The 17,500-nt window shown below is 45.2% G+C and overlaps 1 protein-coding gene and 1 long non-coding RNA gene across 3 annotated transcripts in view; one reads left to right on the forward strand and one right to left on the reverse strand.

The window, feature by feature from the left end:
- The window catches only part of LOC123507733 (T-cell leukemia homeobox protein 2-like), a 74,777-nt gene extending 70,742 nt beyond the window's left edge, over positions 1-4,035 (reverse strand). For both annotated transcript variants that reach the window (XM_045260895.1, XM_045260894.1), the window contains exon 1: positions 3,054-4,035. In XM_045260895.1, the coding sequence (XP_045116830.1) occupies positions 3,054-3,858 (805 nt within the window). In that variant the 5' untranslated portion in view covers positions 3,859-4,035. The remainder of the gene's footprint in view (positions 1-3,053) is intronic.
- Positions 1-17,500, forward strand: part of LOC123507735 — a 343,144-nt gene that overhangs the window by 268,005 nt on the left and 57,639 nt on the right. The window lies entirely within an intron of this gene.

Consider the following 17,500-nt stretch of genomic DNA (forward strand, 5'->3'; position numbering starts at 1 on the left):
TTCATTTTAACGGTAACTTAATTCTCCACCTCATTCACGTAGTTTACATTTTACCTGACTAATACTTTTCAGGCACAGCGCGTCACGTTCTCAGGCGTGGCGGCGTGTCTCTTATTATTTACCTCGCCTTGTCTCACCTGCTCACCTTGCGTCAACGATAGATTCATTTATAGATAACCACAGCGATAAGGTGATAAATGGCATGTAAATTATATGTTTTTTGAGTGGTGGCAGAGGAGCAGGGGTGTCCGAACGTTGGTGTACCGAAAACAAATCTTGATTGTTTAAACTCTTTACTTATAGATTTGTTTAGGCTCTTCAGTGCCATGACGCGTTTCCATATTCATTTTGCTTACTATTTGGTGGTTTTATACAGCTTCAGAAACTTAGTGGGGGATTGAAATAGTGAAGACTGGCCATTAATATTCTGACCCCTATAGACCCTTTCTGATGTGAATAAAATGGTCTAATCGTACACAAATCTCAAGGTAAAATGTCTCCCAGTACTGAAGTGGTTTGCCTCACGTGAGCTTATTGAAGGAAAGTATAATACTGGAAAAAAAAAAACTATATTCGTTGTTTAAGTTAGCGGTGGTGTCTCTAATTCACACCGCATTTTGTTAATATTTACGAGAACTCACATTATTCTGCTTTGTGGTTTACTTTGCCTGTTTACAAATGGACTAATTATTACCTTCACTCTAATTATGTGTTTGTGAATGTGCCAATCAGGTGTGAATATTCAGGCTTTTTCATGTATATATGTATGTATATTTCTGATCTCTTGTCTTCATCGAGTGAAGGGGAAGCTTTAGACGGAGAGAGAGAAAAATAAAACAAAATGACAGATAGACAGACAAACAGACAGACAGATACTATACATGTGCCTATTGACATACAGACAAAAAAAGTAAAAGATATGCAGACAGACAGACAAACATACATACATACATACAGACAGACAGATAGACAAAGAAAGAAATACAGTCTGACAAAGAAAGAAACAAACAAACAAAGAAGCAAACAGAAAACGAAGACAGACAGAGAGAGAGAAAGGAAGAAATAGAAGCTGACGGACACACACACACACACACACACACACACACACACACACACACACACACACACACACACACACACACACACACACACACACACACACACACACACACACACACACACACGAGGAGATATAAGGTAAAAAGAGACAAAATAATACCAACACACACAAACACAGACAACAAATACATAAAGAATAATATCTAGGTGTCTGTTCACTTATTCCTCAGTATTGCCAAGTGAAAGTAAAAAGCTTAGAGTGGTGGTGGTGGTGGTGGTGGTGGTGGTGGTGGTGGTGGTGGTGGTGGTGGTGGTGGTGGTGGTGATGGTGGTGGTCTTAATGGAGTGGTGAGTGTTGGTTTGTGTAGGCACGTGAGAAAGAGAGATAGGTGGAGAGAGGGATGAGAGGGAGAAATGAATGCGAATATCTCTCTCTCTCTCTCTCTCTCTCTCTCTCTCTCTCTCTCTCTCTCTCTCTCTCTCTCTCTCTCTCTACCGGGCCTTAAGAGAAAAGAAAAATGCGTGTATTGCAAGATAACGAACTAAATCTCCCAACATTTTTCGTATTCCTTTAAAAGAATATTAGTAAATTTTATATAGGATCGGAATCTCTTTATAAAGGTTCTGATTCTCTTATACAGTGTTCAGGCGTATATACTTTTTTTTTAATTGGTGTATAAAATTAATGTGAGGATGCTGCTCTTATTGTTTTTAAGTGTGTGTGTGTGTGTGTGTGTGTGTGTGTGTGTGTGTGTGTGTGTGTGTTCTAGCCATCACCTCAAGTTGCATCTAAATTCATCACTTCAGTCACTTCCTCATCATTACTTCTGCGTCATGCTTACTTTCTCTTACTTATTTATGACTCTCTCTCTCTCTCTCTCTCTCTCTCTCTCTCTCTCTCTCTCTCTGGGAAGAAATATAGTATCGTTTGATGATTAATAAATACCGGTGCAGTGAAAATGGGTGACATGTTTACTACTGCCGGACGGGAGTGAGGGAGGGAGAGAGGGAGGAAGGGATGGAGGGATGGAGGGAAGAGGAAGGTAAGAGAATAATTACCTCCTTGAGAGATAGCGAAGAGAAAGGAGTAAAGATGAATGTGTATAATTGTGATGAGAGTGAAGATGATGAAGAAAAACTGGTCATTGTCTCTATTATTACTATTACTATTATTATTATTATTATTATTATTATTATTATTATTATCATTGTTATTCGTGTTGGTAATTCTAAAATGTTCACAGTATAAGATGATTTTATAATTTTCAGTTTTCTCTCGGGAATTTTCGAGTTAAATTAAATGTCACCTTTACAGTATGTCTCTAATTCGTGTCCACTGTTACACCTGTAATAAATATCAAGGTAATGCGCGGAGGTGGTCATAATGTACCCGTGTGTGCCGCTCCTTGCCTCGCCGCCTGCCTAATTACACCAGTTTGGCTGCGTTTAATATATGTGAAGACTGTGTGTGTGTGTGTGTGTGTGTGTGTGTGTGTGTGTGTGTGTTGCGTTTTGAATTGAACCACTGGTGTTGCAGGTGTGGTGCATATTTCGAGGTGTTGTCTTGTTTTCCGTATTCAATTCCGTATTCTAATTTTGCCAGACTACACCAGTATAAGATTACGATGGTGGTGAGGGTGGTGGTACCGGTGGTGGTTGTGGTGGTGCACGAAGAAGCAGGTGTTGGCGATAGTATTTGTGGTGATGAATATAGTGGTAGTGGTGGTGGTGGTGGTGGTGGTGGTGGTGGTGGTGGTAACCAACACTACAAAGAAACAGTAACACTTAACACTTTTCACAGCGGAGAATAATGTTTAAATTTGACACTTGTTAACATTATTAATTTAGAATGAGGGATGTCTGGTATGTGTGTGTGTGTGTGTGTGTGTGTGTGTGTGTGTGTGTGTGTGTGTGTGTGTCCATGAATGGTGAAGAAGGTGAATGTGCGGCGGGCTGCATGCGAGTCCCTGGTCAAGGGCTAAGTGGATCCTTACCTGTGATTGGCGCCAGGGCCGACAAGTGGTGCGCCATGGCTGCCGTCCGTTCCAGGGGCGTGAGTCCCGCTAACCAGGGAAGAGGCGCGCCGCCCATGTGTGGCAGCATGGCTCCCAGGGCGCCGCCAGGCCCTGCACCGCCCATGGAGGGCCGGTGTGCTGGCACGCGGATGACGCTGCCTGGTCCGCCCATGGGCGCCAGTGTCGCTTGCGACCCAAGGCCCGCTGCTACGGCGGCCGCGGCAGCGCTCATGGGCGGCACCAGGTTAAAGGGCGGCAGCAGACCGCCTGCGCCCATGAAGGGCATGTGGGTGTAGGTGAAGGGCTGGAAGGGACGCGCATCGCCCTCCTCATCGTCACCCTCGCCTTCAGGCTCGCTGCCGCCGCAGCTCAGCCTCTCGCGGTCGTCCCCATCTCGCTCTTCCCGATCCCCCCGGTCACTGCCCCTCTCACTGTCCCTCTCGCCCCTTTCACTGTCCCTTTCACTGCGGCCGCCGCCATATCCTTCGCTCTCCCGCTCCTCCTCGCTGGCCTCCTCCAGCAGGCGGTGGCGGAGCGCCGCCGCGCGCCCCGATGACTCCAAGAGCGACGAGATACTGAAGGAGAGCCGCCCATGGCCGCCCTTGGGGCTGCGGGCGTCACCGTGGCGGACGTGGGCGTGGGCGTGCAGGGCCTCCTCCCGGCTTAGGTCGAGCGGGGAGCCGGCGCGGGCAGGGCGCGCCGGGGCGGGCGAGGCCTCGCGACTCAGCGCCCCGCCGCCGCACAGGTCCTCGTGCTGGCGCTCCTCCGCCGACATGGCGGTCATCCTGGCTACTCTCTCGCTCTCACTCTCGCCGTGGCAGCCGCTCACACCCGTCTAATCTGTATTCTCCATTACCAATGTCCTCTTGGGGCTGCGACACGCTCCCATCTTGGCATGCGGCCGCGCTTAGGACACCATTAAAATCACAACCGACATAACAAGATTTACCTTCACTACAAGCCAAACTCAAACACGGAATGCATCAAATCCATCTTTCAGGAGCCATTTTCCTCTCGTGAACGATGATTGGGCGAGCGCCAGGCCCCGCCCCTCGCCCTCATTGGGCGGCGCGGGCGTGGCTCCGCCCTCACCGGGCTGGGTTCATATTGGTAAGCGAATTATGGGCTACTGAACTATAATTAGAGTAAATTACATCAAGATATTAATTCAGTTCATTCTATGCTGAGAAAATATTAGGAGTGAGCGCAATTTAATGAAAATGGGCGCCTACTTGTACCTAATGCACCTTGGGGGACGATCACTCTGATATTCCGGCCAATTTTGTAGGTAACCACGAATTAAAAAGCTGAAACTTCCATAACCGGATCCGTAATTACGTGTTATCCGGACTCAGGCAGCGGTCTGAATGTGAATATTAAGCGGACATTACCGAAACATATTGAAACAGCGCCCGCCGGGAAACCCGCCGCCAGGACCATTGTTTTTCTCTTTTCTTAGCGAGGAATCACCTTCATCAGCGGCCTAATTTCTGATAATTGCCTCCCAAGTTGGTCCGGACGGCGGGGCGGCGGCCTCGGCCTCCTGCCAGGGAGGACAGACGCCCACTCCCGCCCACCCCATCCCCCCTCCCTCTCTCCACCCTCAATCCCTAGTCCCGCCCCGCCTCTCCCTCCCAATCCCCGCCCTGTGCCTCCCCGCCCCGCCCCGCCCCGCCCCGGCCCGGCCCTTCCCGCCCCTCCACACCACCATCATAATCACACCACCTCATCCTCCTGATCCTCCTCACAACAACCACCCGCCACCCTCATCAAAGCATTTCTCCCACCTCCACCTCCACCTGCCTGCCATTCCTCCACCCCTCCTCCCCTCCACTTGCCCCTCCACCAGCGATGAGTCTCCTAAGTTTGCCCGAGACACTGAGGCCGAAAGGTGATCTTGTCCGACAAACCGCCTGGAGGAGGAGGAGGAAGGTTATGATGACGTAGCTACTCTCTTTGCGGTAAAATACTTCCCCCCATGCGGTAATTACACCCCCTCCTCACCCCTCCCTCTCTGTCCCTTTTTTGCGGTAAATTTGCCTGCATTTAGCGGTGGATAAGTCCTGTTCTGGGGGGAGTAAGTGGTGCTTTCGGCAAATTAATGTTCTTTTCGGTACACAAGTCCTCCTTTGCGGTAACTCGGCGTCGTTGTGGTAAGAATAGTCGCAGGGAAAGACAGGGAAGAGAGGGAGTTTGTCTTCGTTTGTCTTCATGTTCCTGCGGTGTTGCGGTGAAAAATTATCGTCTTACTGGAGTGTTTGTGTTTGCTGTCCTGCGTCTCTTACTTAACCCTTTCAGTACTGGGACACATTTTTACCTTGAAATGTGTGTATGATAGACCATTTTATTGACATTAGGAATAGTCTATGGAGGGTCAGAAGATTAATGGCCAGAGTCTCCACTAATGCAATCCTCCAGTGAAGCTGTATGAAATCACCAAAAAACAGTAAGCAGAATGAATATAGAAACGCGTCATTGTACTGAAAGGGTTAAAACAGCCCAATTTAAAGATTTCAAGGCATTTGTCACTGTCTTTTGGCTAACTCTATCAGACCTGTAAGGGGCTGGCAACTAAGTGGGCATTTTTTCTATCTTCTATTTGCCCTTGGTCGACTCTCTTCTTACATAACAAAATCTCATCACAAGCATCGTAAGAGCTGACATACACTGCTTTGTTTTTCCATTGTGTTTCCTTTGTGTTCCTTTGTGATGTGCAGAGCTACATGATAGAAGACCAACATGTTAGATTAGATTCTCTTATTTGTTACTTTGTTTTTCTCAGACTCCATATAATGTGTATCGCACCGATCACGTGGACAATTTGTTCCTCCTGCTCCTGTTCTTCTTTCGTCTTCTTTGTTTTGCATTCTTCTCTTCATATTTGTTCCTCTGTTATTTAATTTGCAGCTTGTTTTCACTTTTTATCAATGAATTACACTGTATCCCTCCTCCTCCTCCTCCTCCTCCTCCTCCTCCTCCTCCTCCTTTTTTTTTAGTGTACTATAGATAGCAGCATTTCTCTGTCAATCTTTCCTCTCACATTTTTTACTTCCTCTTCCTCAGTCTTTTCCTGTTTTTTCCTTTCTTGAATCTCATTGTCCTTTTGCCTTGAACTCATAGAATCTGTAGTGGTAGCAGTCACTCAGACAGCCTCGTTACACCACCACGGCTGTTCCTATCTGTTCTTTCATTTGTATTCCTTTGTATTCCTCCTAATGCTGTTCCTCCTCCTCCTCCTCCTCCTCCTCCTCCTCCTCCTCCTCCTCCTCCTCCTCCTCCTCCTCCGTCCCATCATTCTCATTTTCCGACCTTCTGCCTCACTCTAGTATTAAAAGCTCCATAGAACAGCGTGCACTAGTAAGGCACGTAACCTTGTAATAAGTTAATTGATTTCCTGTTACCTGGCGTACCTGGTGTCCCTTTGTCCTCTCTCTCTCTCTCTTCCTCTTCCTCTTCCTCATCCTCATCCCCCTCCTCCTTAATTCTCTTCCTCCTCTTCTTCCTTCCTTCCTTCCTTCCCCTCATCTACTTTATTGGCATTCTTGGTTTTACTCTTTAATAAGTTTGATAGTTTTCTTGCCTATCTTTCTTTTCCTCCTCTTCCTCCTCCTCCTCCTCTTCCTCCTCCTCTTCCTTCTCCTACTCCACCTCTTTCTCTTTCTCCCAGTCAAGACAGATGGGTAAACATACAGAAATACTGACAGACAGAGAAACGAAAACACACACACACACACACACACACACACACACACACACACACACACACACACACACACACACCAGTCTTATCATACTTTATCATATCTTTCCTCTTTGATCGCTGTTGCTTTACGATGGACGCAATCTCCTTCTCGCCAATATTTAAGAGTCGAGTCAGTGCGTCGCCTTTGAACGCCCTCCAGAGTTACGACTTCGTGAGTAAGAGCGAGGGCGGGAAACAGAGGCGAGAATGTGATTGTGGTAATAGTTAGGGTGGCGGGAATGGTAATATTGATAGTTGTAATGTTGGTAGTGGTGGTGGTGGGTGTTTATGAGTGTGTGGGAACGAGGTGGGACAACAAAATGGGTGTGAATGAATAGAATGAATGTGAATAAGCAAAAAAGAAAAAAATGTGGAAATGTGAAGTGAAATCAAAGTTGAATTATTACTGTCCTCCTCCTCCTCCTCCTCCTCCTCCTCCTCCTCCTCCTCCTCCTCCTCCTCCTCCTCCTCCTCCTCCTTTTTTCTCACCACCTTATTTTCCTATCATTTTTTTTACTCTCTATCTCCTTCATTCTCCTTAAGTCCAGGTGACGATGGATTTAATCTCCTCCCAGCGTCACAATCCCTCTCCAATCCGCCAGCCGCCACACCTTCACCTCTCCCTCCCTCCCCACTAATCCGTAATCCCTAATCCGTGGTCCATCACACGTTTGGAGTTTGTGGAATCGAGGCGGATTTACGTTCTCAGATTTAAAGGGATTTGGTGTCGATTTATTCTCTCTCTCTCTCTCTCTCTCTCTCTCTCTCTCTCTCTCTCTCTGTGTGGGTTGCTGTTTTCAGTGTTTATTGGTGATTTGAGGGCGTGTGATCGCGAGAGAGAGAGAGAGAGAGAGAGAGAGAGAGAGAGCCTGTATTCAGTAACACTATGCTCTCTCACCACTACAATTTTCTAAGGCCACAGAGACAACTTGCCTTAACTTCAAGACAGTTTCTCCTTTTAATGAATCAAAAATATTGCTAATCCATCAACAGAACCATAAAAACGCCTTAAAAACACGAGTATCTTCAACTGGAGCCTTTGGAAAGTAGTGATGGTGAGAGAGCAAAGCGTTTTAGAATACAGGCCAGAGAGAGAGAGAGAGAGAGAGAGAGAGAGAGTTTTGTATATCTTAGTCTTCATCTTAAGCTTTTATTTGTATCTTATTTCACCTCCTTATCTCTATTTACTGTTGTCTTTGTTCCCTTTTCATCCTGTTATTCATCGCTTCTTTCTTTTCTCCTAATCTTGAAAGAATGGCGGGTATAGTTCTCTCTCTCTCTCTTTTTTTTTCTCTCTCTCTCTCTCTCTCTCTTGGTAAATGATGTACGAGGGTTTTCAAGTGACTGATGTATAATAATTAGTGTTGCTGTACGATACATACTGACACACATGTACACAAGTGAGGCGAGACCGCTCTTGTAAGTAGACCGAAGAATTATGACACAACTTATGGACCGAAGAGGAAATAGAAGTGAAAGTTAAAGGAGAAAATGAAGAAAATTAAACGAATATATAAAACACCCCATCAATTTTTGCCCCTCGTGGTGATGATGAGGATTCTTCCGTGACAGCCTGACATCCTTCTTTCCATTTCCTCTTCCTCCTCCTCCTCCTCCTCCTCCTCCTCCTCCTCCTCCTCCTCCTCCTCCTCCTCCTCCTCCTCCTCCTCCTCCTCCTCCTCCTCCTCCTCTCCTCCTTCTCCTCTTCTCTCCTCCATCTTCCTCTGAGGCTGGTATGAACGATTCCCTTGTGCGTTATGAAGTTCTACCCTCCCTCCTCCTCCTCCTCCTCCTCCTCCTCCTCCTCCTCCTCCTCCTCCTCCTCGTTCTCCTCTCCTCCTCCTCCTCCTCCTCCTCCTCCTCCTCCTCCTCCTCCTCCTCCTCCTCCTCCTCCTCCTCCTCCTCCTCCTCCTCCTGTGGCGTCGCGTGAGGGCGCACCATAGCGGGGGCAGCGTGCGGGGCCTCGCCCTGCACACCTGTGATGGCGGCGCCTCAGGTACAGCGATTGTTTCCAGGTAAAGCACCGACAAGACACTCCAGACCCAAGATGGATGGTGGTATTGACTTATGCTGTATGTGTGTGTGTGTGTGTGTGTGTGTGTGTGTGTGTGTGTGTGTGTGTGTGTGTGTGTGTGTGTGTGTGTGTTTGTGTGTGTGGTAGAAGGGATGACTAAGAGAGAAAAATAAAACAGGAATACACACACACACACACACACACACACACACACACACACACACACACACACACACACACACACACACACACATACACACACGTATAACTTCCCTCCATTCCGGAAATTTATGAACGATCCAAGCCTTTAATTCAACTCCTACATAATCAAAAACAATAATAATAACAACAATAACAATAACTACAAGAGAAAGAAAAACAAAACCAAGTACGACGCGCCACTAGATGTTCGTGATGCAGTGACAACAACAACAACAACAACAACAACAACAACAACAACACGATGAAATTAAACAAGATTCAATGAAACAGAACAAGACAACGAAGAGAGAGAGAGAGAGAGAGAGAGAGAGAGAGAGAGAGAGAGAGAGAGAGAGAGAGAGAAAAGAACAAAGGAAGTGAAATTGTCATTTAAACTACAATCATAGAAATTTCCAGAGAGAAAGAGAGAGAGAGAGAGAGAGAGAGAGAGAGAGAGAGAGAGAGAGAGAGAGAGAGAGAGAATACATCATGTGGATTCCTTCTAATAGTAATCGATGCGCGTCAGTCTCCTCGTGTAGGCTCCTCCCCGCGGCCTATAATAGGAGGAAATGTTGTAAAATTAGCGTGGGATCACAAGGCAGGCGGCCCCGACCGGGAAAAGCCTCGGTAATGTTAGGGAGGATTGACATAATTACCGGAGAGCGAGTTGTTTATACTCCAGAGAGGGGAGGAAGAGAAGGAGGAGGAGGAGGAGGAGGAGGAGAAGAAAGAGGAAGAGAGGGTACAGAAGTCTTGCTGCCACACACACCACTGAGAGAAAGAGGAAAAGGAAGAGGAGCAGCAAGAGAAGGAATGAGGAGAAGGAGGAGAAGAAATGAGGAGCACGAGGAGAAGGAGGAGGAAGAGGAGGAAAAGAAGAAGGTGGAGAAAGAGAGGGTATGAGGAAGAGTCTTACTGCCACACACACTGGAAGAAAGGAGTGTAGGAGGGTGTGTGAGGGGAAGGAATTAAGAGTAGGAGGAAGAGCAGCAGCAAGAGGAGGAAGAAAGGGTATAAGAGAAAGTTGTGTGAGGAGGAGGAGGAGGAGGAGGAAGAAGAGAGATTATAAGAAGAGGTTGTGTGAGAAGGAAAAAGGAGCAGGAGGAGGAGGAGGGAGGTGATGTGATGGTGGTGGTAGGAGATAAGGAACAAAATGTAAGAACAAAACATCGCATTTTTAACCTTACGAGTCTAATTACAATATCTAATGTATCAGAGAAGAGGCGGAGATGAACGAGAATGAGAGAAAAGAAAACGGGGAGAAATATTTGAAGATTACCAATACAAAAAAGTAAGTCAGAATCGAAAGAAAACTAAGACAATAAGCAAAATCTTCAACTTAAACCATAAAAAAAAAAAAAAAAGTAACTAACAAAAAAATGATAATAGAACAAGTTAACATTAGTAGGGTATGCCACTGTGCTCATCTCAATGTCTTGCCTCGCCACGGGACACCAGACCAACTAACATCCGGCTGAACACACTCCACCGTCATCAAGTATACCCAGGAATCTTCAGGTACAAGTATAGCCACCTTAATGACAAAGACGCACGGAAGGCTGGCCATATGGGTAAGCTGGCGGGACTCGAACTGGACGTGGGAGGCTGGAGAGGTAAGAGCGGTAGTCATTGCACCAGGAACAGAGAAACGGGACCTTGAATCATCGCTAGCGTCACTTTCTCGTCACTCTCTCGTCACTGTCTCGTCATTTCCTCCACGTTCCTCGCTTGAGATTTTACGGAACTACGAGAAAGGTGGGAGAAAAGAAGTAATCGTTATTAATGCCACGAAAACACTCCTCACTTGATTGTGTTCCGTGTTTGGTGGCAGGGAAAGGTCTCATCAACTCACGGGCTGTTTCGCTTGTCGTCATTTTTTTTTTTCTTTCTTTATTGTGTAGAGACAGATGTGGGTCGCTGGGGCTTATGAGTCGCTTGGTGTGTGTGTGTGTGTGTGTGTGTGTGTGTGTGTGTGTGTGTGTGTGTGTGTGTGTGTGTGTGTGTGTGTGTGTGTGTGTGTGTCTCGGAGCGTGTGGCCACCGCAGACACACACACACACACACACACACACACACACACACACACACACACACACACACACACTCCACCACAGCTCACACCACACCACACACACACACACACACACACACACACACACACACACACACACACACACACACACACACACACACACACACACACACACACACACACACACAGAGAGACACACACACCTTGAACACGACAAGCATCGCATCATACCTTGAAACACTACAAGATATTCCTCATTACACGTGTCTTGTCTATCACTCCTCCTCCTCCTCCTCTTCCTCTTCCTGCTGCTGTACTATAGAGAGCAGAGGAGTATAGTAACACACACACACACACACACACACACACACACACACACACACACACACACACACACACACACCTCACATCCTATTCTGCCCTCTCCTATTTAATTCCTACCATCTTTCCCATTCCATACTACACACACAAACATCTTAAGACTCCCCTACAGTTTCTACACTCCTATCCCCTTTCTCCCTTCCTCCTTTCCCTCCTCCCCTTCGTTCCTCCACCCTTTCCCCCTCCATTTGTATCTCCATCCTCTCCTCCACCTTCTTCCACTCCGCTGCGACCGCAAGTCTGCATTTTAGGACTCTGGTGGAGGCAACGTTGTAATTTGCATTTGTTCAGGGAGTGAGAGAACAGAGGTAGACAAGACAACCTCCGCTGATGTGCTTCCATAATTGCTCCTCCTCCTCCTCCTCCTCCTCCTCCTCCTCCTCCTCCTCCTCCTCCTCCTCCTCCTCCTCCTTACTTTTTCCTACTCTTCGTTTTCCTCCAGCCACGTCTTCGTTGTGTAGGATGACTAAGAGAGAGAGAGAGACAGACAGACAGACAGAGAGAGACAGAGAGAGAAAGAGAAAATAAAACCCCGGATATCAATAAGGACATCATGAGAAACATCCTACAACACATCTCTCTCTCTCTCTCTCTCTCTCTCTCTCTCTCTCTCTCTCTCTCTCTCTCTCGGGAAGCTAATGGGGGCCAGAATAGCGGGTTGGATGGCCACAATAATGGGCTGGGCGGTAAGCATAATGGTCTTGCCACGAGTGTCCAGGGTGCCGCGCCTTAATAGATTGTCTTCTGGGAGGCTGGGGAGACTTGGGGAGGATGGCAGTGGAGCTGAAGGGTCTGGGGAGGATATGGGGAGGAGGGGGACGTATATGGATGGGAATGGTATGAGAGGGAGGGGAGGTGAAAAGTATGGGGAGAGAAGGGGTTGAGTGTAGTGGTATGGGAGGAGAGAAATGGTGTATGGTATAGAAGTAAATGTATAGGAGGGAATGGGAGGAGGAGAAGGATGTAGGAATGGCAGAGAAGGGAAGGTGAAGAGTATGGGAGGGAATGGGAGGAGAAGAAGGATTTAGAAATGGTGTAGAAGAGAAGGTATGGAGAAGAGAAAGGATGTATGGTATATAAGAGAAGGAGTATGGGAGAGCATCGGAGGAGAGAAAGGATGTAGGGATGGTATAGAAGAGAAGATCAAGAGTATGGGAGGGAATGGGGAGAAAGTAATGGGTCTAGAGAGTGTATGGGAAGCAGGCAATGGGTCTGTAGAGTATATGGAAGGGAGGTAATGGGTCTATAGAGAATATGGGAGGGAGGTAATGGATGTAAAAAGAGACGTCGTTTTATGATGAAGAAATTAAAAGAGAAATATTTGAAAGGCAATTTTTAGAGTTTGTAAAGAGAAATGAAGCTTTTATTGTTACGACTACTTGTGATTTTAACCCCTTGAGTACCATGAGGCGCTTCTATATGCGTTATGCTTACTATTTGGCCATTCTAAAAAGCTTCAGAAACTTATGTGGGGGTCAAAATAGTGAAAACTCTTAATTTCTTCATCATAAAACGTCGTCCCTTTTAACATCCATTTCCTCCTCTATAGACCCATTACCTCCCTTCCATATACTCTACAGACCCATTGACTGCTTCCCATACACTCTCTAGACCCATTACTTTCTCCCATTCCCTCCCATAATCTTCTGACCTCCATAGACCCTTCCTAATGAAAATAAAAACGTGAAAATGTGTCCTAGTACTGAAGGGGTTAATGGCTTCTTGCAGCTTCCCTTACTATTTTAGACTCTCACGTTTATATAATTGTGTGATGTTTCGATAGATTAAAAGAAAGTTATTTGAAAAGGCCCGGAGATTATAAAGTGTCGACGTGAGAATGTGTAAGGAGGCGTGAGGTGTTTGTGTTAATATATTATAGACTCTAATTAAACCTTTGAGTACCATGATGCGTTTCCATATCCATTCTGCTTACTATTTGGTGATCTTAAACAGCTTCAGAAACTCACGTGGGGAATTAGAATAGTGAAGACTGGCCATTAATCTTCTGACCTTCATAGACCTTTCGTAATGTAAATAAAATGGTCTAATCGTACCCAAAACTCTGGTAAAAAAGTGTCCCTGTACTGAAGGGGTTAACGTAAAAAATAATGAGAGAGAGAGAGAGAGAGAGAGAGAGCCAATTGTTTTGAAAGAGCACATAACATACACGATACCAGAGACGGTCGGAGGAGGAGAAAAGGAGAGGCGGAGACACAATAGTATTAGATTAAAGCGTTTGTAGAAAGAAATATAGAGATACAGAAAACAAATCAGTGAATACAGTGACAGAGGAGGAGAGAGAGAAGAGTCACCAGGCATTGCAGTACAGAGATCAAATGTTGTAAATGTTTATGTAATGTTTTTTTTTTTTTTTCCTTTCGTATTTTTTTTTTCTTTGAGTTTTTATGTTTGAGCTTTCTGTTAGCTTTGCCTCCTCCTCCCTCTCCCCTTCTTCTTCTTGTTCTTGTTCTTCTTCTTCTTCTTCAATCTTCATCTTCATCTTCATCTTCTTCTTCTTCTTCTTCTTCTTCTTCTTCTTCTTCTTCTTCTTCTTCTTCTTCTTCTTCTTCTTCTCCAAAAACCTAAATTTTCTCTCCATTGTCTTAAAGTTAACCTCAAACCTCCAATAATTCTCTCCGTGGCTTTTTGAAATTTCTCTGAAAGGCACTAAAATCCCGCTGATTCAGGAAACATTACTCTATTTTGTGATTTTCCGAGTGTTGTAAACCTTTTTAAAATATTTCTGCGTCGATGAATAAACACATAATATACACGAGAAAGTATTATATTCGACCATTTACCAGCATATATAATCCTTTCTGTATACATTTGATCCTTCATTATGTGTACCTGATCCCATTTACGATGTCCTATCACGTACATCTTTCCTTTGTCTTCGTCGAGGAGGACAGACGGGGAGGCACGAGTCTGCTGCATTGAAAGGGAGGTGAGTAGGGCGTGGTAGGAGATTCACTAGCCAAGACATTGATAAAATATGACATGTGGAAAAAGAGGAAATGCTAAAAGGAAGATTCTAGACAACTGAAGACTGACTATCGAGGAAGGACAGTAAAGATCGTCAGAAGAGCGACGTTACAAAGGAAAAACTCCCCGAACGACGCCTCTCCTAGTCACTATACAGTATGGGTGGGGCTCGTAGGTGGTGGAGGTGGAGGGGAGAGGCAGTGACGCAAGATAATATGTGAGGTATTAGTGGATTCAGTGTATAATTCTTCGCTGTACGTTTTATTTTACGTGGCCGAGTCATACAACACATTTTTCCAGGGCTATCAAATTACGTAAAAATTCACCGCAGAGGGGGAAAAAACGAAATATTTGCAGTTTAATCATGAGAATATGTTTGCGGCGGGACTTTCCGCGGATGATATTGGTGGGGCGGGAAAGGCTGGATAGATTACACGTATAGAAAAAAAGAATAAAGTTATACTACAAACAATTCCACACTTGCATCACGAACACACACGGCAAAATTTCAAACACATTTATATTAACCAAATAAAAACTCGTTCGTTGTAGAGAGAGAGAGAGAGAGAGAGAGAGAGAGACAGACAAACAGACAGACAGACAAAGATGAAAACGTAAAAAAAAGATGTAATTAATCGTAAAGAAGATTGAAAAGAGACAAAATAAAGAGGAATGACATAAGAATGTGGAATAAAAAAGAACGAGAAAATAGAGAGAAAAAAGCAAAAAGAGAAAAGAGGACGAGGAGAAGGAAAGAACAAGAACAAGAAAGGGGGAGGGACGAAAATAAGAACAAAGCAAAAGGAATCTGGAGGAAAGAAGAAAATAAGACGAAAGTGGAGGAAGAAAAGCTGGAAAAAAGGAAGAAAGGAGAAACGAAGAGGAGGAGGAGGAAAAGTTGAAAAAAAGAAGGATGGAAAAGAGAAAGGAGGAGAAGGAGGAGGAGGAGGAGGAGCAGCAGTAGCAGCAGGAGTAGGAAGAAGAAGAAGAAAAAGAAGATGATGATGATGATGATGATGAAAGGAAGAAGAAGAGAAGGAGGAACAGGTGTAAGAGGAAAGAAAGTTGAAAAAAAATAAGGAAGAAAGGAGGAGGAGGAAGAGAACAAAAAGTTGAAAAAAAGAAGGAAGAAGGAGGAGGAGGAGGAGGAGGAGGAGGAGGAGGAGGAATAACCGTCTTCAATGTCCTTTGGGTCGTCCCTTAGAATGAGAAAATATGCAAATTCAACACTAAGGCGTCTTTTACTGCCTCTCAACCCCCCACCCTTTCACTACCCCCCTCCACCCCCCACCCCCTCACCCCCTTGACAGCCCTCTTGATAATTTCTACTATCTTGGTATTGATTTCAGCCTCCTCCTCCTCCTCCTCCTCCTCCTCCTCCTCCTCCTCCTCCTCCTCCTCCTCCTCCTCCTCCTCCTCCTCCTCCTCCTCCTCCTCCTCCTCCTCCTCCTCCTTCAGACTCTCTTTTTATGTGCCTCTCAAAATTGGATTAAGACGAGTAGGATTTTTATGCCTTTTTTCTCTCTCTCTCTCTCTCTCTCTCTCTCTCTCTCTCTCTCTCTCTCGCTCTCGCTCTCGCTTTCTAGTTTTGCATGTTTCATCTATTTGCTTTCTTATTTTCATTATTTTCCTTTTTTATTCGTTTCTTGGTTTCTACTCTTCCTCCTTACATCTTCTTCTTCTTCTTCTTCTTCTTCTTCTTCTTCTTCTTCTTCTTCTTCTTCTTCTTCTTCTTCTTCTTCTTCTCCTCCTCCTCCTCCTCCTCCTCCTCCTCCTCCTCCTCCTCCTCCTCCTCCTCCTCCTCCTCCTCCTCCTCCTCCTCCTCCTATTCTTTGCTCTCTTGCTCTCACACATTCATCATTCTTCTTTACATCTCCCATTTTTCTCTCCTCTTCTCCTCCCATTTATTTTTTTCCCTCCATTCCTGAATTTCTCTGCACAAACCTTGGATACTATTTTCTTTTTGCCTTCCTCTGTTCTCCTTTCTTTTTTCTTATTTTTTTCCTTTTTCCATTTTTTTATTATTTGCATCTTTTGTTTTATCTTTCTTGGTATTTTTTCAGCTTTTTCCTTCCTTTTCTCGTATATTTCCCCCTTGAGTTTTTATGTTCCTTTTCAGCCTTTGCCTTTGCCTTACCTCCTCCTCCTCCTCCTCCTCCTCCTCCTCCTCCTCCTCCTCCTCCTTCTCCTTCTCCTTCTCCAAAGCCCTAAATTTTCTCTCCATGGTCTTAAAATTTACCTCAAGCCTCTAATATTTCTCTCCCCGGCCAGTAAAATCTCTCAAAGGCACTAAAATTCCCTTGCATAGTCCTAAGTTTCCTCCATCGACGTGCTGGAAACGAAACGCCCGTGTGTCCAGCTCCTTCCAGTGACTCGCCTTGCCTTGCCTTGCCTTCCAGATCTCTTAACTTCTCCAGTGCCGTGACGCGTTTCCATTTCCATTCTGTTTACTATTTGGTGATTTTTATACAGCTTCAGAAACTCATATGGGGGATTAAGATAGTGAAGACTCTGGCTATTAATCTTTTGACCTCGATAGACCGTTCATAATGTAAGTAAAAGTCATCTGATCCCACCACTCGTGATAGAAATGTGTTCCAGTACTAAAAGGGTTGATATTTCCCACTTGGCTGTTGTTCTTGTTCTTGTTCATGTTCTTGTTCGTATAATTCCTCTTCTTCTCGTGACATTAACCCCTTTAGTACTGGGACACATTTTTACCTTGAGATTTGTGTACGATTAGGCCATTTTATTGACATTAGCAAGGGTCTATGGAGGTCAGAAGTTTAATGGCCACCGTCTTCACTACTTTAATCCCCCACATGAGTTTCTGAAGCTGTATAGAATCATCAAATAGTACCCAGAATGAATATGGAAACGCGTCATGGTACAGAAGGTCTTAGATTCACCTTCTCTTCTCCAAACACTTACTCAGAAGGATTCAGTCTTGTCTTCGTAACCAGAAAGGTCCTTCCAGTGGCACTACATCCTACCTCACTGCCTTCAATAAACTCATAAATGAAAGAAGGAACAGAAGGAAGAAAGAAATGAAGGAGAAGAGGGAGACATGAA

Source organism: Portunus trituberculatus, chromosome 23 (assembly GCF_017591435.1).
Source record: "Portunus trituberculatus isolate SZX2019 chromosome 23, ASM1759143v1, whole genome shotgun sequence".
In the NCBI taxonomy this organism is placed as follows: domain Eukaryota; kingdom Metazoa; phylum Arthropoda; class Malacostraca; order Decapoda; family Portunidae; genus Portunus; species Portunus trituberculatus.